Raw genomic sequence first — 21,928 nt, forward strand, 5'->3', positions numbered from 1 at the left:
TTGCTATTGAATCATGTGTATCTACAATTTTATCAGGAACATTTGGGATTTCACATTCGTAGTGCTTCATTGTTAATGTAATGTTATATTACATTGAAACAGTCTGTTCCTCTTGTAAATCTTTTTATTTATGAGACGTAGGTGTCATCGACAAAGTTGGCATTTATTACCTGTATAGTTAATGGGAAAACTTCTGTTTTGGAAAACATTGTTTCTGTTCAATGGTACTTTTTTTTTGTTTGAGGATGTTGAGGTATAGTATAGAAAAAAAGCCACTGCTAACCACAAGTTAGCTTTTGCAGGGGCTTGTAAACAAAGTATAAGCCCTCAACATCACTCCCTTTCTTATCTCTCAGTAGAAACTTTATCAAACTATTAATCAATTTGTCACTTAGTTAATTATGTCAGACACAAGAAGTAAAAATTTCACTTTTCCAGTCCTGATGTTGCTAATGGTACCTGCTGGGAGTAACGGACATAATGAATAGGTAGTGACCCATCGTAACTCTAATGAGATCCTCTGCTGTCAACGTGGTCCTTGAACATGGCCCTTCACATAAAGCATCTTTACTTGTCCTTCCAGTTCCCTTCATTTCAAATCTTGAATTGTCTCTTTTCTCCAAAATTGACTTTATAGGAGGACACTTTTTTAAAAAAAAAATTCAGCATAATCAGGAGAAAATGGTTTTGTGACCAATTATATTGGACTTCTTTGAAGAAGTAATATTGAAGTGATCTGGATGTTCTAGTAAATGATCTGCAAAAGACTTATGCAGGTACAGCAAGTAGGAAAGCTAACAATGTTATCATTGGTTGTAAGGGAATGGAATACAATAGTAGTTAATGCTTCATAATAGGGTGTTGGTGAAAACTGTGTACATTAACATTTTTATATGACTGAATGTGTTGAAAGTAGTTCAGATTAAATAGACTATTGTTCTGATGGCTATAAGGTCCTAAAGTGTAGTGGAAGCAGAATTACAAATATTTTAAAAGCAGAGGTGGGTAGGTTCTTGATGAGCAGTTTAAAGGAGGGGGTGTGAGTTTTATTGTAGGTAGATGGGAATGTGAGATTAAAGTTCCAATTGGATCAGCCATAGGTTTGAGGACTGAGTGGCCTACTGCTAATTCGTATGTCATGTGTAACTGGGAAATAACAAACGCTGGCATAAAGGTGTGAGAACTGATTACTTTTAAATTACATTTTATTGCTGTTTATTCTGGTGCATGATGCTGTACACTTAAGTTGGTAATACCCACAAGAGATAATGTCATTATGGACAAAAATTACAAACATTCACCACAAGTGATAATACAGTTCCAAAATATATGCATATGTCTTTCATACAAGCAGGGTTAACTTATGAATTTTGTAAGTGACAAATCTTAAACTATTAATTTGTCAATATTTGTACAACATCAGTCATCATGAGTAAAATTCTGAATGTTACCCATGCTCTACAATATTGCTACATTTCCATCCCAGCAGTGATTACATTACACCCTCAATTATTCTCCCTCCCTCTGCCCTGCCCCCAGTAATTTGGTATTTCACAAGTAAAAACCTTATGTGGAACATCCATCCAGTCAAAAGTTTCAAAGATATGTAGTCTTCTTTCAAGTACTAGTTCTAGACTCTGCTTTCACCATACAACCACCCCCCCCCGCACCCAAAAAAAGTTCAATTCCCACACAACTCAAATGCCTCTTTTTTTTAGTCATGATTTGTATTCAAATCAATGCAAATGAGCTGGATGGTGGAAATCATTCTAGGTTGATCAGGTGTGATCGCGAGACTGTCGCAGCAGGAGGAAGAGCGAGGAGGCTCAGAAGTATGCTGATTGCTGGGGAGGAGCTGAGGTGAGTGTGCTTTAAAAAGGAGCGTGGAGGGCAAACTGATGGGTTAAACAGTGTTGATTGGTTCATTAGAGGAAGTGAGTACTTGAGATAATTGGCAGGGGACAAATATAAAGAGGAATAATTGAAGAGGAGCAGCCAGTGTGTGGGTGGCTCAGGGTAGGAGTGGAGCTTTGAGGCTTTGGCTCGAGAGGCTGAGCACAAGCTTGCTCCTAGTGAGGTAAGGCCAGGTAAGTTCCTTTAATTTAATTAATTTAGGAGTAGGTAATGAAGGCAGCAGTTAGGGCAGTCGAGTGCTCTGTATGCAGTATGTGGTAAGTCAGGGACAGTATACTTGTCCTTGATGACCACCTGTAAAAAGTGCATTCAGCTGCAGCTCCTGAAAAACTGAGTTAGGGAACTGGAGCTGGATGAACTTCGGATCATTCATGAGGCAGAGGCAGAAATAGACAGGAGTCTCAGGGAGAAAGTCACCCCTAGAAGTCATGAGGTAGGTAGCTGTGTGACTGTCAGGAGAGGGAAAGGGTATAGACAGAAAGAGCAGAGCACCCCTGTGGCCGTTCCCATCACATAATATACATTTTGGATACTGATGGTGGGGATGACCTACCAGGGACAAGTTGTAGTGGTCGTGTCTCTGGCACCGAGACTGGACCCTCAGCTCAGGAAAGGAAGGAGGAAAAAGAGAGAGCAGTAGTGATAGGGGTTGGATAGTTAGGTGGGACAGGATAAGAGGTTCTGTGGAGAGATCGAGAATCCCAGATGTCTGTTGGCCTCCTGGTGCCAGGGTCTGCAATATCTTGGATCAAGTTCTCGGTATTCTCAGGAGGGAGGGTGACCAGCCAAATGTTTGCGGTCCATGTAGGGACCAATGACATGGATAGGAAGGAGGAGGTCCTGCAAAGAGAGCTTAGAGAGTTTAGGTGCAAAGTTGAAGGACAGGACCTCAAAGGATTGCAATCTCGGATTGCTACCCATGCATGTGCTAGTGAGGCTAGAAATAGGAAGATAATGAAGCTAAATACGTGGCTAAGGAGATGGTGCAGGAGGGAGGGCTTCATGTTTCTGGACAAATGGGCTTTCCGTCCAGGGAAGGTGGGACCTGTTCCAACGGGATGTGTTTGCACCTGAACTGGAGGGGGACTAACATTCTTTGCTACTCCGGAGGGTTTAAACTAGACTTGCGGGGGAGGGGAACCAGAGTGTTACAGCAGATAGTGAGGTGGAGGAGGATAACGGTGATGCAAGGACTGCATGTATAGACAGAGAATCCAAAGGATTGTAAGTGTGATAGAAATTTCTCAGGTGCATCTATTTCAATGCAAGGAGTATTGTAGGTAAGGCAGGATGAGCTTAGGGCGTGGATTGCATGTGGGATTACGACATTATTTCTATTAGTGAGGACTTGGTTTGCAGGATGGGGCAGGGCTGGCAGCTTAATGTTCCGGGTTCCGTTGTTGTCAGACGTGATAGAGGGGGAGGGATGGAAGGAGGGGGAGTGGCATTACTAGTCAGGGAAAATATCTCACTGTGCGTAGACAGGACAGCCCGAGGGCTCATCTACAGAGCCATATTGGTGGAGCTGAGGAACAGGAAAGGGGTGAGCACACTAAATAGGGTTGTATTATAGACCGCTCATGAGAGAATTGGAAGAGCAAATCTGTAGAGCAGGACTGATGTAAGAAAAAATTGTAATAGGAGATTTTAACTTTCCACATATTGACCGGGAGTCCCACACTGTAAAAAGGGCTGGATGGCTTGGAGTTTGTCAAATGTGTTCAGGAAGGTTTTCTAAATCACATAGAGGTACAACGAGAGAGAATGCATACTTGTCTCCTATTAGGGACCACGACAGGTCAGGTGACAGAAGTATGTGTAGGCAAAACATTTTGGTCCAGTGACCATAATGTCATTAGTTTCAAAGTTAATTATGGATAAGGACAGGTCTGGTCCTCGAGTAGAGGTTCTAAATTGGAGAAAGGCCCATTTTGTTGAAATGAGAGAAGATCTAGGAAGAGTGATTGGGGTAAGTTGTTTTCTGATAAGGATGTGCTCAGTAAGTGGAAGGCCTTCAAAGGTGAAATTTTGAGAGTGCAGAGTTTGCATGTTACTGCCAGGATTAAAGGCAAAAGTTACAGGCATAGGGAAACCTTGGTTTTCAAGGATATTGGCGATCTGGTTAAGAAAAAAAAGGCGTATAGCAGGTATAGGCACTAGGAACAAATGAGGTACTTGAAGAGTATAGAAATGTAAGAAAATACTAAAGGAAATCAGGAAGGTAAAAAGAAGACACGAGGTTGCTTTGACAGATAATGTGAAAGTAAACCTGAAGGGTTTCTACAAGTATATTAAGAGTAAAAGGGAAAGTAAGGGACAAAATTGGTCCCCTAGAAGATCAGAATGGTTAGCTATGTGTGGAGCCTCAGGAGATGGGGGAGATCTTAGTTTTTTTGCATCAGTATTTACTCAGCAACTGGCATATTGTATAAGGAAGGAGGGAATATGCAGTATTGTCATGGAACATATAGAGATTAAAGAGGAGGCGGTGCTTGCTGCCTTAGGGCGAATAAAGGTAGATAAATCCCCCAGACCTGATGTGATATTTTCATCTGACTTTGAGAGGAGACTAGTGTAGAAATTGCAGGGGTCCTGGCAGATATATTTAAAATGTCCTTAAGCCACGGGTGCGGTGCTGGGATGACTGGAAGGTAGCTCATGTTCTTCCGTTGTTTAAAAAAGGCTCTAAAAGTAAACCAAGTAAATACAGGCCGGTGAGCCTGACATCAGTAGTAGTTAAATTAGTGGAAGGTATTCTGAGCGATGGGATATACAAGTGTTTGGACAGCCAAGAGCTGATTAAGGATAGTCAGCATAGCTTTGTGCGTGGTAGATCGTGTTTAACAAATCTTGTAGAGGTTTTCGAGGAGGTTACAAGAAAGTAGATGAAGGAAAGGCTGTGGATGTTGTCCTCATGGACTTTAGTAAGGCCTTTGACAAGGCCCCACATGGGAAGTTGGTTCAGAAGGTTCAGACACTAGGTATCCATTGGAGAGGTTGTAAAACTGGATTCGAAATTGGCTGTGTGGGAGAAGGCAGAGAGTGGTAGTGGATGATTGTTTCTCAGACTGGAGGCCTGTGACTAGTGGTGTGTCTCAGGGATCTGTACTGGGACCTTGTTTGTTGTCTATATCAATGATCTAGATGATAATGTGGTAAATTGGATCAGGCAAGTTTGCTGGTGACACTAAGATTGGAGGCGTTGTGGACAGCGAGGAAGGCTGTCAAAGCTTGCAGAGAGATCTGGACCAACTGGAAAAATGGGCCAGAAAATGGCAGATGGAATTTAATGCAGACAAATGTGAGGTGCTGCATTTTGGAAGGACAAATCAAGGTAGGACATACACAGTAATGGGTAGGGCACTGAGGAGTGCAGAGGAACAAAGGGATCTGGGAGTTCAGATACATAATTCCCTGAAAGTGGCATCACAGGTAGACAGGGTTGTAAGAAGGCATTTGGCATCCTGGCATTCATAAATCAAAGTATTGAGTATAGGAGTTGGGATGTTATGGTGAGGTTGTATAGGACATTGGTGAGGCCAAATTTGGAGTATAGTGTGCAGTTCTGGTCACCTAACTATAGGAAGGATATCAGTAAGATTGAAAGAGTACAGAGAAGATTTACTAGAACGTTGCCGGTCTTCAGGAGTTGAGTTACGGGGAAAGATTGAACAGGTTAGGACTTTATTCCTTGGAGCGCAGAAGAATGAGGGGAGATTTGATAGAGTTTACAAAATGATGAGGGGTATAGACAGAGTAAATGTGAGTAGGCTCTTTCCACCTAGATTAGGAGAGACAAGTACGAGAGGACATAGCTTTAGGGTGAAAGGGAAAGATTTAGGGGGAACTTCTTCACTCAGAGTGGTGGGGAGTGTGGAACGAGCTGCCATCTGACATGGTAAATGCGGGCTCACTCCTAAGTTTTAAGAATAAATTGGATAGATACATGGATGGGAGAGGTCTGGAGGGTTATGGGACTGGGTGCAGGTCAGTGGGACTAGCAGAATAAAGTTTTGGCACAGGCCATTTGGCCCTTCTAGTCTGTTTTCTGTGCTGTAGTGTTCTATGGTTAGAAGCAAGACTGGATTTTTTTTCCTGCAAGATTTAGTTGCAACTCAATGTTCCAGAAAGTCCAATGCATTTCAGAAGGTATTGATCATTTTAAAATAGAGATACTTGGTAAGGAAACAATTGGCTTTTGCAAATACTTCTAAATAAAACAATTTAGTAATGTCATAACCTTTTTAAAAGCAGTCTGAGTAGTATGAGTAATACTAAGTCAGAAAAAATCCTTTTCACCCCTTTTCATTTACTTCCTTTCATCCTGAGAACTGTCCACAGTTCTGTTTCTGAAAAACTTTCTTTCTGTTCCACCTGTATTTACATAGGAAACAGTTGTGAACTGCCACAGAAAAGCAAAAAAAAAAGCAAGAGTCTCTTCTGAGCTGCCCAGCAATTTAGAATCTGATTTGTTTGTTGCTCAGCTTGAGCACTTTTAAAACAGGATAAAATGCTCTTGTAGATGTTGAAATGGAATTTGTACTCTATTAAGCTCTTCATAATTTCTCATTAATTTACATTAACTTCAATGAACTACAGCAATAGTTAAGGGTGGAAAAACAAACTTTGTTGTACAATAACCTGAGCTATGTTTAAAAAGTGCAGAATTTTAACTTCCTTTTTCAAAGATGGCTTCACTGTCTGCACATTGTACCTTACCTGCTAAACTAGTCATTAAAACATCATAGCTGAAGGATGAATTTAGCTAAGCTTATTCAATGTTTTTCCTCATGAAAATAAGTTTTAAGCATATCAGAAAATTGCGGGTAAACTGAAAACCTATTATTAAATACAAGGAAAAGAATCTGTTAGACAACTAAAAAATTAATGAGTAATTGTACAGAATGTTGTATGGTAGCCTTCAAAAAAACAAACCTTGGCAAAATTTCTAGTATGATATCACTTAACATGCTCAGCTGTGGAAAATTGAAAACTACAGCATTTAAGAACATCAACACAGTAATTCTTGAACAAAATGCTCTGAGAGATTTGGGTTAAGAAGAATAACAGGGCTAAAAATACAACTGCAATTATAAATCTTTGAGAAGACCCTTTTGTTTGCTTGATAAACATGGCAATATGCTTATTCCACGGAGTTTCCAAAAATTGTTTTGCTTGCAGAATTGGTGCTTCATTAATATGGCCAACTGTGACCTTTGACCATTTCTCAGTCAGAAATTGCCCAGCTTGTGGGTGTATATTCAGTGGGTGAATGACTGGAAGCTGTGTTGTTATCAATGTACTCATCCTCTGACGGAATGTGTGAATTTTCTCAAGGTACATCAGGGATCCTCTTCCTCTTCTACACATGTGCTAAATGTTATCAGTTGTGCTGTTCTTCCTTTAATTCTTTCATTTCTGAATAACTGGGACCATATTCATTAGTGATTTTTAAATTGACCTCATATAAAATTGCCAAAGGGCATGCTTCTTGGCTTCTATAGTTTTTTGAAGATCCTCAAAATACTGGATGACTATTCTTTATCACCTTGTAGGATATGTTCTGCTTGCAATTTCTCATGCTCCAATTTTTCAATGAAAATGGATAACTCTGCCCAGCGTTTATCAGTTAGCTGGTCAACAAGTTTGCTAGCTTTCTCCTTTTCTTTAACATAAGCATTCTGGAGATCATCAACAGAATGCCTTTGATGCTGGCCCAGTGTTAAGCAATAACCGCACACCAATTTACGGTCTAACAGGCAGAACATGTTTAATGGCTGCTTGTGCTCAGGGCAGTTAGGAATCTTTGGCTGTTCTTCTTTCTGATATTTCTCTATAATTCCCATCAGTGAAAAGTTTATAGGTAAAGAGCCAGCACCCACTGGAGGAAGATCCACAATACTCCTACAAGTTGGACATTTCAATGGATTTGTGGAGATCGCCAAATGGAGAAATTTCCTGATTCATGGATAATATTCTCCAAACAAGGTCTGCAAAAAGTGTGAGAACAAGGCAACACGCGAGGGTCTTCAAAGATAGAGTAACATATGGAACAAGTTAAGTCCTCCTCAAAAGTATCCATATTTACCTGCAATTAAAGAATTAAAACTTATCAGCAGCTAATAGAATTAAAATCTTAAGCTTCTCCAGCTCCAGGCACTTCCCAGAAGGAAAACATAGAACAAATCAGCCAATGAGAATAGAAGTGAATGAAAGTTTAAAGCTGAAATTCTACCATCAGTAAAGGTATTTGTAGGTGACAGGACTAGCAGAAAGGGATGAGACTGAACGAGGTCTGTAGAGCTTAGCCTCAACTTCAGAATGTGGCCTTGCTAACTCAAAATTAGGTCTACAAATTTAGTGAAAAGTGAGTGCAGTTTGTTATCCTCCCTAATGAAACACAAATTATAAATGAATCTGCAGAATCAAAAACCTGGAGAAGGGAAAAATCTAGATGTTTGACTACAAGTCAATAAAATGAGTGAAGTTGAATGCAGCTGTAGTGGTTGTGAAGTTATTGTGTTAATATAATATTTATGGTTAAAGTCCTTACTGAACCCATATTAGCCTAGCTGTGGGCTCAAGGAACCATTGCCCACTTTACAATTTAGTGCTTAAAATAATAACAGACATATTTCCTCTGATTCCTAAAGATGTGTAATTGAATTAAGGCTGTAAAGAGCATTTTATAAATTCAAGTCCGATTCCTACTTTCCCTCCCCCTCCCCCACAGACAATGCCACTGAGTTAAAAACTGCTACCCAAGAAATTGTGCATTGATGTTAAGAAGAAATTGTAAATATAATGCATCTTTCACAACCTAAGAATCTTCCAAAGCACTCACCACACAGAATGGGAAAAACTTGCTGCCTGGATTGCAAGGTATGAAAAACTTCTGCAGTAAGAAATGTGCACCCTTTTTTTGCAGTCTGTGGATGTTGGCAGAGTAAATAAATGCTGTAGGCCACCACACTCGAGGCAGCAGGGTAGAAATATGGCCTAACATAGAGCCAAATCCAAGGTAGTGTAGTGGGCAAATATGGACACAATTGTAGTTCCATAGAACATTTATAACACGCAAGGTCCATATCTGTCAAAAAAAAGTACTATCCAGCTTAATCTCGTCAAGCAGCACTAGATCCATAAACCCTGAAATTATACCTCTGATTACACACCCAAATACTTTTAAACATGAATTAGGGTTTCTACTTTTACCATCTAATCAGTTGACAACTTCCAGATCCTTCCCACCAGATGAGTGAAAAGAATGTACTTCTTCTCCCCTCTGATCCTTCTAACTTTTACTTTTAAGTCTACACACCATGGTTGTGACAACTCAGCTAAGGGAAAAAGGTCCTTCCTACCTATTTAGCTCCCTCACTCAATTAAGCTTCTCCTCAGCCAGATATTGTCAAGAAAACAATCCCGGCATCTAGTGTTACATCATAAAATTTTCCTTCTTTTCTCAGACATCTGCTCTCATTCTCTCTTCTTCCGCCCTCCCTAAACAGAAAAAGAGACATACTTCATCTGGTCCTCTCCTTTCGCCTCACTAGTCTCCGCATCCAGCATATCATCCTTTGCCATTTCTGCCAGCTGCAACAGGATCCCACCACCAGTCATATTTTCCCATCTACCCCCCACCTTTCTGCTTTGGACAGACACCACCCTCTACGTGATTCTGTGGTCCATTCATTCCTCCCCATTCCTTACCACTTTCCCCAGCAACCACATTTGGTCTCACCGATGTAGAGGAGGCCACAGAGCACAGAATGCAATAAACAAGGTTTGAGGTGATACATGTGAATCTCTGCCTCACCTGGAAGAGCTGTTTAGGGCCCTGGATGGTGGTGAGAGAAGGGGTGCAGGGACAAGTGTTACACCACCAGACTCCAGGATAGCTATCCCATTGTTACCAGGACTCTCATATGCTAAAGGAGAACTCTTTGACCTCCCAATCTTCTTGTGGCCCTTGCACTTTGGTCTTCCTGCACCGCACTCTGTAACTGCAATATTCTGTATTGTTTTGCTTTTTACTACCTCAATGTAATTATGACATGATCTGTCTGGATGGCCATGTGGCTGTATTTTCCAATCCTGTTGAGATGCAACCATTTTGGTCTGTATGGGTCCCATCTTGCCCAGAACTGGTCCCAATGCGCAAGGAATCACATCTCCCTCCAAACATCATGCACTTCATACCCATTTCTATACTCATTGGCACATGGTACCAGGAGAATGTGGAAATTACTACAGAGTTCCTGTTGCTTATTTTTTCTCTAACATCTTAAAACCTACTAGCAGACCATAATGCTCTTCTATCTACACTACTGACACTGATATAGTCCACATTCTCTGCCTGTTCACCCGCTCATCTGGAATGGTCTGAGCTCAGTGAAGTCCTTGATCCTGGCACCATGAGCAATACAGAACTATAGTTGGTAATAGTTCTGTATTACAGAATCACATCTGCATTACAGAATTGTACTAACTATAGAAATCCTAATAACTATTGCTCTCTTCACCCTTCTCCCTCCGTATAAAACTGAGCCACCAACTTGGCTCGGCTGGCCAGCTCCAACTCTGGCCCCTCACCCCAAAGAACTCTACTCAACAGAAATGAATACTGGTCTGACAGCAAGATGTCCTCAGTGGTCTCCTGAACCAGCTGCTAGTTCTTCTCTGTCTGGTGGTCGCCAGTTTCTCTCTGCCTGTACTCTACAGCAGCAGACGGTTACCATCCACGAAACACACAGCCTCATCATTGGATCACAGGGACTTCAAGCTAATCCAGGACACAGGAATTACCCTGCCATGCCTCTATTGTTTCCCCCAATGAGTTAATTTGTAAATAAAGTACCAGGAACAGCGCATCTTTCCCCACTTCCACTAAGACTCTGCCTGAACAAAATTCCAAACTTTAGACTCTGTAGTTACTGTCTGTGGAATTGGGCTGCATGCCATTTATGTCCTGATATTACAAGCCACAATTTGGGACATCTTATGAATGTACAAATCATTGCCCAAATCCTACTAGTGCACAAATTATAGCAGCTATTTTTTATATATATATATAATTTTATGGTAATTACAAACAGACTTACTGCTAGGTTTTGATACCAAATGTTAAATAATTGAAGAAGTTTCTGCATTTCTGTAACCAAAGATGAAATTTCACCAGACTAAATACATCCATAATATTTCAGAGGCAGACCTGATTAATATCATCCCCAAATTGTATAACATTTATATAGAATCCCAATGTTTATCAAGTAAAATGAAAGACTGATCTAATTAAACCTGGTATGATTCACTAAGTAGTGAAGTAGACACTAAAATGTTACATTTTTAAGTAGTTTATCATCAAAAAGATTTGTTTGCCTCAACAAAATTACAACATTGTGTGGCTGAATATATAACCTTTTAGCTGCACATATGATTTCTGATTCTCAATCTCATCCCAATCCAACATTCTAATAATTTGCTACAATTACATAGAACATAGAAAAGTTCAGGAGCAGACCCTTCGGTGCACAATGTCTGTGCCGGACCAATGACATCAAATTCAACTAATCCCATCTGCCTGTACATGGCCACATATCTCTCCATTCCCTGCCTTTTTGTATGTCTGTCTAGTTCTAGACTAGACTATAACATCTATGTTCAAAGTTACATCACAATAAACAACAGAGAATTGACAAGTAATATAACTTCATTAAGGGGAAATCTCACTTCCAGTTAAATGTTAAACTGCCTTCTTCCCACACCTCATCTTGTCCACTAACAATGCAAGACCACAGGTTTTGTATCATTCATCCGATTTTCTGGCAATATCTTCATGCTATGGATCAACACAGAGGAAACAGTTTTTCCTGGCACTTTTTAATCAGTCTAAAATCATTTTAATTAAATTTCTTTCCAATATAATTAGGGTACTGCAATTTGAAAATAAACCTGGATCATCACCTTTTCCAGTGTTAATTCAAGGGAGACTCCAAACCATACTTCAAAAAAAATGTAAAAATAAAATCAAGAATCTGGTAACAGTCCATCTCATGAAAAATACAATTTTTTGATGTCCAACTGTGTGAATTTATGTAAGCATTTACGTAACCTTCTTGCCAAGAAAATATGAATAATAGCAAATAAGATTAGAGTTTGGAATAGTCTTTCAGAATTTGATTTAGTTGTGTGACTATATGATGGAAAGAATGTGCAAAGTCAATAAAGACTATCTGATTATAAGCTGATAATATTTTAAATATTTTTGTCTTTTAAGACAGGCTGATATAGTCATAGAGTCATACAGCATGGAAACAGGCCCTTCAGCCCAACTCGTCCATGCCAACTGTTACCCAGCAAGTTAGTCTCACCCACCCGCATTTGGCCCTCTAAACCTCTCATATCCATGTACTTATCTAGATGGTTTTTAAAATGTTGCTAATGTGCCCGCCTCAACCACTATTTTTGGCAGCTCATTCCAAATACACACCACCCTTTGTGTGAAGAAGTTGCCCCTGATGTCCCTTTTAAACCTTTCGCCTCTGATCTTAAACCTATGCCCTCTTGTTTTTAGCACCCCTTCCCTGGGAAAAACACTATGTGCTTTCACCCTGTCTATGCCCCTCATGATCTTATGTACTTCTATCAGGTCACCCCTCAATCTCCTACGTTCCAAGGAATAAAGTCCTTGTCTACGCAACCTCTCCTCCTTACTCAGGACCTTAAGTCCAGGCGACATCCTCGTAAATCTTTTCTGCACTTTTTAGTTTAATAATATCTTTCCTACAACAGGGTGACCAAAACTGTACAGAATACTCCAAGTGGAGCCTCACCGACATCTTATATAACTGCAACCTAAGTTCCCAACAATGCCTTGACTGATGAAGGCCAGAATGCCAAACACCTTCTTCACCACCCCATCTATCTGTGACGCCGCTTTCAGTGAACTATGCGCTTGCACTCCTAGGTCCCTCCGTTCCATAACACTCCCCAGGGCCCTACTGTTCACTGTAGAAGCCCTTACCCGGGTTTTATCTCCCAAAATGCAAATCTCACACTTATCTGAATTGAAAACCATTTGTCAATCGTCGCCAACAAGACCCCCTGTAATTTTTCATAACCTTCTACATGACCTACAACACCACCTATTTTAGTATCATCCGAAAAGTTACTAACCATGCCTTGTACATTCACATCCAAATCGTTTATATAAATTACAAACAACATAGTCCCAGCACTGACCCCTATGGCACACACTAGCCTCCAGTCCAAGAAAGAACTCTCGATCATCACCATCTGCTTCCTACCACTGAGCCAATTATAAATCCAATCCATGATCTCCCCCTGGATCCCATGCGATCTAACCTTCCAGACAAGCCTGCTATTAGGGTCCTTATCAAAGACCTTGCTAAAGTCCATATAGACAACATCCACTGTCCTACCTTCATCAACCCTCTTGACATGTTTGATCCATAGAAGATCCAGCTTGGCTGGGTAGGGACTATGTTATTAACTCCTATATGGATCATGATACAAATGTATGCAGGTTAATCAAACAAAATGTCCAGAAATAATTATCTGTTTTCCGTCAGATACCGACTGACATGTTAAACAATTTACAGCAGTTTCCTTTTCAACTTCAGATTTTCATTCTTATAAATGCTGATTTAATTATTCTACATTTTTAGATGCATTAAATATCATACATTGATCAATGTAAGAAAAAGAATTACGTTAGGTTTTAATCAGTTAAACTTAATATTTTTAATAACAGACAGACTAATTGATTAAGGTCCTATTGAACTTATTAAAACCGAAATGTTTCTCACTCACCAAATTACTGATCTTCGTTGTTCATGGGATTGATTCATGTTCTATTCCTGCCTCCTCAGGTCAGCTCCTTCCCGAATGACTAAAATATAAACTGAACTTACTGATGCAATAAGTGTCATCTGTAGTTTGATTGATAGTGGTCTTGCTTTTTCACATAGTTGTTTTAGTCACATCCAGAAGAATTGTAGCAAATTATAGATTGATGTGAGATTGAGATGGAAGTCACCAGGTCATGTGTAAAAGTCCATTCCTGCAATCTGAGCACTTAAATATACATGACATTACAAAGTGGTACTGAGAGAGTGCTGAACTGTCAGAGTTACTGTCTTTTAGATGAAATGTCCTTGGTCTTTTGTTGCCAACGTCTGTTCATCACTTAACAATATCAAGTATGAACAGGTCATCTAGTATTGCCTTATTATATTTGTTAGAGCTTGCTTATAGACAGATTGGCTGTTGTATTTTAACATTACAGGTTACTACACATTAAGTAGTACTTCATGTAAAGTACTTTGTGACATTCTGAAAGGTACTTTATAATGTTGTAAGTAAATCATGATGTTAAATAAGCTGATAAAACGTAATGAGAACAGCTATTTTGCAAACTATACCGAAACACATTATCCCATGGATGCAGATTGTAATTGGTATGTACTATGTAAAGATACATCATAAAGCCATATCACATTTGAAGGCTCCTTGATTTTCATGGTTTACAATGGGACACAACTATACTACTTCAAAGCAAGCAGAAATATAATATTTTCCTATTTTTTACCTGATTATTTAGTATGGTTTGTTTAGTGGACAAAAATGGGTGAGAAATCCCACTGAGGCCTGCCAGTTGCACTATACAAGATCCCTTATTATTTACAAAGTCACAGATAGCTTTTTGAGGAGAATGCAATATAAAACAACCTTTAGTAGAAAGGATCTACTTTATAATATTAGCCATTTTGACACAGAGAGTTTATAACCCAGTTCTGTATATGTGCCTGCTGCAACTGTCTGTTGTGGATGCTGGGAAACTATTTACAATGAAAGTATTTCTACAATTTTATAGGATGGGTGTGAAGCCAGCCAGAGGATAATTTGTATGTGCAATGCAAGTTAGAAACCAACATTTTCAAAACTGAAGCAAAAGACAAACTGCTGGAAGAACACAGTGGGTCAGGCAGCATCTGTGGAGGTTAATAGACTGTAGACATTTCGGGTCAAGACCCTTCATTGGGCAGTCCAGGTGAAGGGTCTCAACCTGAAACATCAATTGTCCACACACATAAAATGCTGGAGGAACTCAGCAAGTCAGACAGCATCTATGGAGGGAAATGAACAGTCGACATTTCGGGCCAAGACCTTTCAAGTGTAGCGATTAGCGTTAATGCTATTACAGCGCCGGTGACCCGGGTTCAATTCTGGCCAGTATCTGTGAGGAGTTTGTACGTTCTCCCCATGTCTGTGTGGGTTTCCTGCAGGTGCTCCGGTTTCCTCCCACATTCCAAAGATATATGGGTTAGGAGCTGTAGCCATGCTATGTTAGCGCCAGAAGAGTGGCGACACTTGCAGGCTGCCCCCAGAACACTCTACACAAAAGATGCATTTCACTGTGTGTTTCCATGTACATGTGATTAATAAAGAAATCTTATCAGGACCCTCTGTGATCCCTACATCAACTACCCATTTCCCTGAAATCCAGATGAAGCATTTTGACCCAAAACTTCAACTATCTGTTTCCCTCCACAGATGCTGCCTGACCTGCTGAGTTCCTCCAGTAGTTTGCTTTTTGCTCCAGATTCCAGAATCTGCAATCTCTTGTGTCTCCATTTTCAAAACAGTACTTATTTAATACTCAAAATATTAACCTCTCACCCAAGTACCCATTCTATAAATCCCTCTAGGCTTTTGGACCAAGATTGGCAAAACATCAGAGGCCAAGTCTGTCATTCTAACTTCTATCTTTGTGTATTTGGCCAGTGTGAACCATAAACACTAGCATGGATAAATTATACTAAACAGCCTGTTTTTGTTCTGTACATTTTATGTAATCACTGGATAGTGACTTGTGAAAATGTTCTTCTTCCCTAATTCAACAGCACTGCGAGGTTCATTGAAGTCAACCTGCAACCACATCAGGTCTGAAAAAGTGATGCAGCATAGATATGAGATCAACATAACCCGAGCTTGCTCCAATCTGCTATCACTTACTGAATCACTCGGGGAACTTAATATGATTTTGACAGCTGCTGTTCAAAAACAATGTGCTACTTAAAACAATAACTCAAGTGCAATTTTTGAATGAGTAACATTTTCCAAGTCATTATTTTTCTGACATGAAAGATTACTTTTGTATGTACAGCAAATAAGGCGATTGAAAAATCTATTCCCAAGTCTACCATGACTCACAAAATGTTATGTCAGGCAGAAAACGTGCATCTAGAAAAGATGATCAGTACATAAATTTTTAGTTTTACCTAGCGAGATTGGATTTGGTTTCATGAGTTTCAGAACTGAAGCTGAGAAATGGAGATTAATGGCAAGCTCACATGGAAATAATCACAAATAATTATTCCTTTCTCTTGAGAAGCTATTTGTTATCCACATGACCATGACTGAACTACAAATACAATAAAGTGGAAATCTGCCTTTATACAAATAGACAGGATCTGTGTGTGATCATGAGGGGTGTTCAAAAGCCTCCTTCAGTTTAAATGTTGCCACATCAAGATATAATAAACATTGTATCTGAGTTAGGAGGGTTAGGGTGCACCCCAATTTGTTCGGAAAGTTACCATTTGAACAGTTTTCTTAGGGGGAAAAAACCTGTATTTACAACAACAGAAATATATAAATACTGATGGTTCTAAATCTAATAAATAAAGAGCCTTGGTCAATTGTAATTCAATTAGGCAAGACTTCATCGCTTATTCGTAATTATGTATCTTAAATATGTCAATGGATCATTTATGCACAATTCTTTCTCCATGAAAAATAATAAGCTCATTTTAGTAAGAATACAGAAAAAAATGTTTAAAGCTATTTTCTTCTACACTAATTTTTGGCGTCGTTTTGTAGACCCTTACCTCAGTCAAACTTACATAGGTTAGTTAAATGACCACACAAAATCCTATTTAATTCAAAACTCACAACTATATTGTATCAATGCAAATATCCATTAAGTTACATTGACCATGGGTCAACAATTCCTGAATGCTATTGTTTCTTTGGTACCAATACTCACCCAAACTACTACTTCCACTTACAACCCCAAAATAGCGGATCTCCCATTGGCCAAACGACTGATCCTTCTTCTCCCTGCCCCGGGCATGGAGTCTTAGTCTCTGGAGTTCTCGCTGCTCTACCTTTGAAATCCTTCATTTTTATTATCTTTCCTTATCAGTTCCGCACTGTTATACTTCGATTCTGTTGGTTCTGACTTACCTGGTTAACCTGTGTCCACTTTTCATTAGCTCTAGCCCAAGGTATTACCTCATTGCTCTTATCCCAAATAAGGTTATGCCTCTGATGTAATTCTTTTACATTTCACCCCCCACCCCACGTCAGGCCATTTCAAACCAGTTGCAGCCAGTTCAAGTTAGATACTGGGCTCAGATTATTTCAGTTCATGGACACAGACTATTCTTCTTACAAGCCTGCACTGATTCTTCTACCTTATCAAAGAGCAACACACACATAACTTCTTAGTAGTAGGGCCTTCGTTACGTCCACTTGTGATTACTTTAATCCAGCAAGAGTTAGTTCAGAAAACCAGTTCACAAAATGGTGGTCACAAGAACAGTCTCACAAAAACAACAGCCTCCATCCACTTCTTCCACCACATGGCAAGAACAAAGACATTTGTCTACTTGTCCACTGTCCTTGACTTATTCCAACCAGCTGGTTTACAGATCTTTAATTTCTTCAGGCCAACAGTTTGTATTTCAATAATGAATATAACACTGCTGTTGTTTCAATTGTTACGTACCAGCAACAATAGAAACACACTGAGTTATGTACAAGTGTTAAAAACTATTTTATTAATAACTACTTGTAATAATAAGAAAAGTAAAAACGTTAGATTTCAAACATAATCCCCAAAACTAAACTCAAAGTGTGTGTGTGGCAAATTCCCAAACTCCAAGTCTAGCAATAGTTCTCAAAGTTCAGTTCAGCAGGTCATACGGTGAAACATGAGCAAAGGCTTTTGCAAAACCACCATTGACTGAAGAGAAAATGTACAGAGAATGTAGAGAGAAATTACGAAATCCACATGTTCCACGATGGAACCCATACTACACCTCAATCACTGATGATCTCCACTGCTTTATTCCGAAGTATCTGCCACCCCAAAGGCATTCGATACATGGCCACCCACACAAATACCCGTTTCCTACTACAGGTTAACGACAAAGTGGACTCCACTTGATTTATCCAAAAATCCGTACATGGATTGTAGTGAGACACAGCTATTGTTCTTCATCCATTGTTATGGAGACCAGCAGTCAGTCTCTCTCTCTGGCTCACTTCAATTCACTGAGCAAAACCGTCAGCACGTTTTTATCTTGCTGTCTTGATGACACCACACACTACTACTCTACTGTTCAGGTGCCTTAAAGGGACATTCACCAAATGGCAACCTGACTAGTAACACAATGCTTTCTCTGATAGAGGAGAAAGTGGGCTGAGAGCCCTGGACACATAACACACTATTCACAAGGTGAGGTCTAAGTCCCAAGACATCTGACAGAGATGGTGGAAGAAATTTTTGAGATCAGATTCTTCAGCAACATTGGATGGAGTGGAAGAGCCAACATAAGAATCTCCATACTGAAAATGATTCCAGACCAGTGTGAGATGACAGCATTGAAAAATAAAACAGTTTGCAGAAATCTTGGAGTACAACTTTGTATGGAGAGAACGGTGTCCAGGCTGATGGCACCTTGAACGTCAGAAGGGTATTACCTAATGAAGATCCTTACATACAAGACTACAAAACGTCCTGGTCCACAGCCCACAGACAGCTCATTAGATTCAGTAGCTGATGAAATCAAAGGGCTCTGTAACATAAGCATTACAAACAGACAAAGACAGAAAATAAAACTACCACCTTGTAACTTTTTTTTATTCACTCCGTGAATGTGGGCACCACTGACAAGGCCAGCATTAATGCCCATTCCAAATTGCTGTTGAGAAAGTTGTGGTGAGATTTCTTCATGAACTGCTGCAATCCCTATGGTGAAGACAATCCCTCAGTGCTGTTAGGGTGTTCCAGAATATAGAGCCAGTGATGATGAAGGAATGGTTATATACTTTCCAGAAGGGATTGTGTGTGCTTTGGATCGGACTTGCAGGTGATGGTGTTTCCATGCCACCAGTGTCCACGCCTTTGCTTTCCACATGCTTAAGATCATAGGTTTGGGAGGAATACATTTAGTACATTTAATACAGATTGTGTTTATTTGCAAATGAGTTCAGGACAGGATATCATGGAAGACTTGTTTCAGGTTATTTCACCAAAGAACTGATTCACAACCGTATTCAACAATGATTTGGTAAACCCTTCATTATACCATATTATATTTCTAAGCAATCAATTATATAATTCAAGCAAAAAACGTAAGAAACAAAAATTTAAAAAACTACAGATGCTGATAATCTGGAAAAAAAAGAAAATGCTGGAAACACCCTGACAAAGGGTTTTGGACCTGAAATGTAAACTGTTTCTCTTTCCAAAAATGTTACAATATTAGATGCACAGATCTAGTTTCTTGTGCTATTGCTCTTCATAATAACCTCTGTAGTTAGGTCCTCAATTAGAGTCTTAACATCCTTTAAAACAATGGACATTGAAGCAGAATTTCATCAGTATTTTTTTGTCCACAAAGGCCAAGTTGGCCAGTAGTATTTGTTAATGCAAAGTTAGGATTTTCCTGAACGTAAAGATCTCTCTCTCTCTCTCTCACTTTTAGATTGCACGGTTGTAAATTGTATATTTTAAATGATTTTCTCCACCCGAATGAATGCAACATGCTTTGCGATTTATCTGCAATGTGTTTTGGAGTAGACGTTGCCTTGAGCTCACCTCTCCAAAATGTTCACGTATACGTTAATAAATCACGTTTACCAACAAATGGACACAAGTCCCCTATACTAGTACGCTCAGAGTTCGCAAAGCGATGCCTGCAAACTACAAAGTTTGACCGGGTGTGGAAATGAGCAATGGATCAGAGCAGCAGAGCGAGTCGAAAACCACAGTAAAGAAGAGAAATGAACAATAGGCGCACTCACCGTGCAGAGGGAAAGCGCGGCGCCCTCGGGGACTCTTCTGCAGGCGCCGAGGAATCTGAATAAACCATCCTTGACTGGACTCGACTCGATCAAACGCGCATGTCTGGAAATCCCCGCTTTCAAAACTAGCGAATAGCCGAGGCAGCTGCAAAGATTTGAATCTGAAAACCACTGAACTGTGGCCGGTGAACACAGCCCGACAGCGCGGCAAACGGAACGGCAGAGCTGCGTGCCCGACTTTGCAATGCGTTCTGTTGATTATGACTCCCAAGTACAGTTACATTTTATCTGCTCAGAATCAACTGAACCATCTAAAGAGAACCACGCCCTCATGATCCAATAGCATTCTCCTGATTTTTGTTTTAATAGAGAAGTGAAGATCAAAAGTTTTCTCGCAAGTTCTAAGGAAATATTTTCCAATTACCTTTTTCTTTATCTAAACAGTTGAAACTACGGAGTTGGAATCAAATTTGCAATATAGTATAATGATTTGGGGGTAAAGATGCACTGCGATTGTACTGGGGAAAGGCAGACGTGAAAGCCTGCACCATGCTAAACCACTCGAATTTACAGCTTTACTGTATTACTCGAATTTACTGCATTACAATAATGCAGTTTTAAACTTGTTGTGTTTTCTGCTGTACCCTATGTATTTTAATCTGTCCTGTTTTTGACATTAACATTGATGAACAACGGCGTGTTTTCTTCCTAGGCTACTAAATTGGTGGTTTGGTGCCAAAGCCTAAGATACCTTCAAGTGAATGGCAATTCAGATCTTTTGTTCATGTTTTCTCCCCCCATATGTGGTGTGCCAGACCCAATTCTTAAGGAATGACTCCACATGCTCCAAAGTCATACTAACGTAGAGAATCAAATTGCTTTTGTCTCTAATAATGACCCAATTGTTGGACCGCAATAAAGGCCAATAAAAAAAATAAAACCCTGATATTAGTACTTGAATACGAGCATTACTATTACTTACCCCAGAAAGCAAAATAATGTCTTAAATTGTTTTAATTGAACTCGGGGCAATCCAATTTATAAAATTGTAAATTAAAAAGCTTTTAAAAGTTGACTGAGGACATGTCTTGAAAATATGAACATATCAATGAGAGCACTCGGCCCCTTAAATTAACTCCGCCATAAACCAAGATCATGCTAATCTGATTGTAATTTCAACTCTGCATTCCCATCTTGTCAAAGTAACATTTCACCCCCTGCTTTTCAAGTCTCTACCTCTGCCTTAAGATGCAGGGGAAACTCTCCATACCCGATACTCGAAGAAGGCGGCCCCTTTCTTAAAGGGCAACTTATTTTTAACTATTGATTCCTGGCTTTAGATTCTCTCATACGAGGAAACATTCTCTTACATCCATCTTGTCAAAAATCTCTCAATTAAGTTTCCTCTCACTCTTCTAAGTTCTAACAGATATGCGACCAAGTACTAGTTTAGTAAACCTCTGCACTGCTTCGAATGCATTAAAATCCTTTCTAAAACTGGAGACCAATGCTTAACACAATACTCCAGATATGGTCTCAACAATCTCCTAGGTAACTAACGCACAACTTCCCCGCTTTTCAATACACTTAGCAATAAATAAGATTGCCAGCTTTCCTAATTTCTTGTAAGTTGCAGACTAACCATGTGTGAATTATGCACTAGGACATCCAGATCCCTCTGCATCTGTAATACCTACCATTTAGATTTTTAAAAAATATATTTAAATAGTACATATAAAATTTTTCGAGGCATTTGTTTTCCTTGGCAGGAGTGTCTAGAACCAGGAATCAATGGAAATCCCCAACGTGCACAGTTGATTAATGCATACACAATTCCAGGATTTACTACAACATAAGAAAATATAAAGGCCAGCAGTTCCCGGATAGCTAGCGA

At 39.7% G+C, this 21,928-nt stretch overlaps 1 protein-coding gene across 1 annotated transcript; it reads right to left on the minus strand.

Annotated features, from left to right (window-relative positions):
* Positions 1 to 6,873: 6,873 nt before the first annotated feature.
* trim59 (tripartite motif containing 59) lies at positions 6,874 to 20,051 on the minus strand. Its single transcript, XM_052018607.1, is given in 7 exon segments — positions 6,874 to 7,266; positions 7,269 to 7,306; positions 7,309 to 7,395; positions 7,398 to 7,451; positions 7,454 to 7,843; positions 7,846 to 8,002; positions 20,035 to 20,051. Coding segments are annotated over 6 exon segments (1,113 nt in total). The 5' UTR covers positions 7,997 to 8,002; positions 20,035 to 20,051.
* Positions 20,052 to 21,928: the final 1,877 nt, after the last annotated feature.

The sequence above is a fragment of the Pristis pectinata genome, chromosome 6 (genome assembly GCF_009764475.1).
Source record: "Pristis pectinata isolate sPriPec2 chromosome 6, sPriPec2.1.pri, whole genome shotgun sequence".
In the NCBI taxonomy this organism is placed as follows: Eukaryota; Metazoa; Chordata; class Chondrichthyes; order Rhinopristiformes; family Pristidae; genus Pristis; species Pristis pectinata.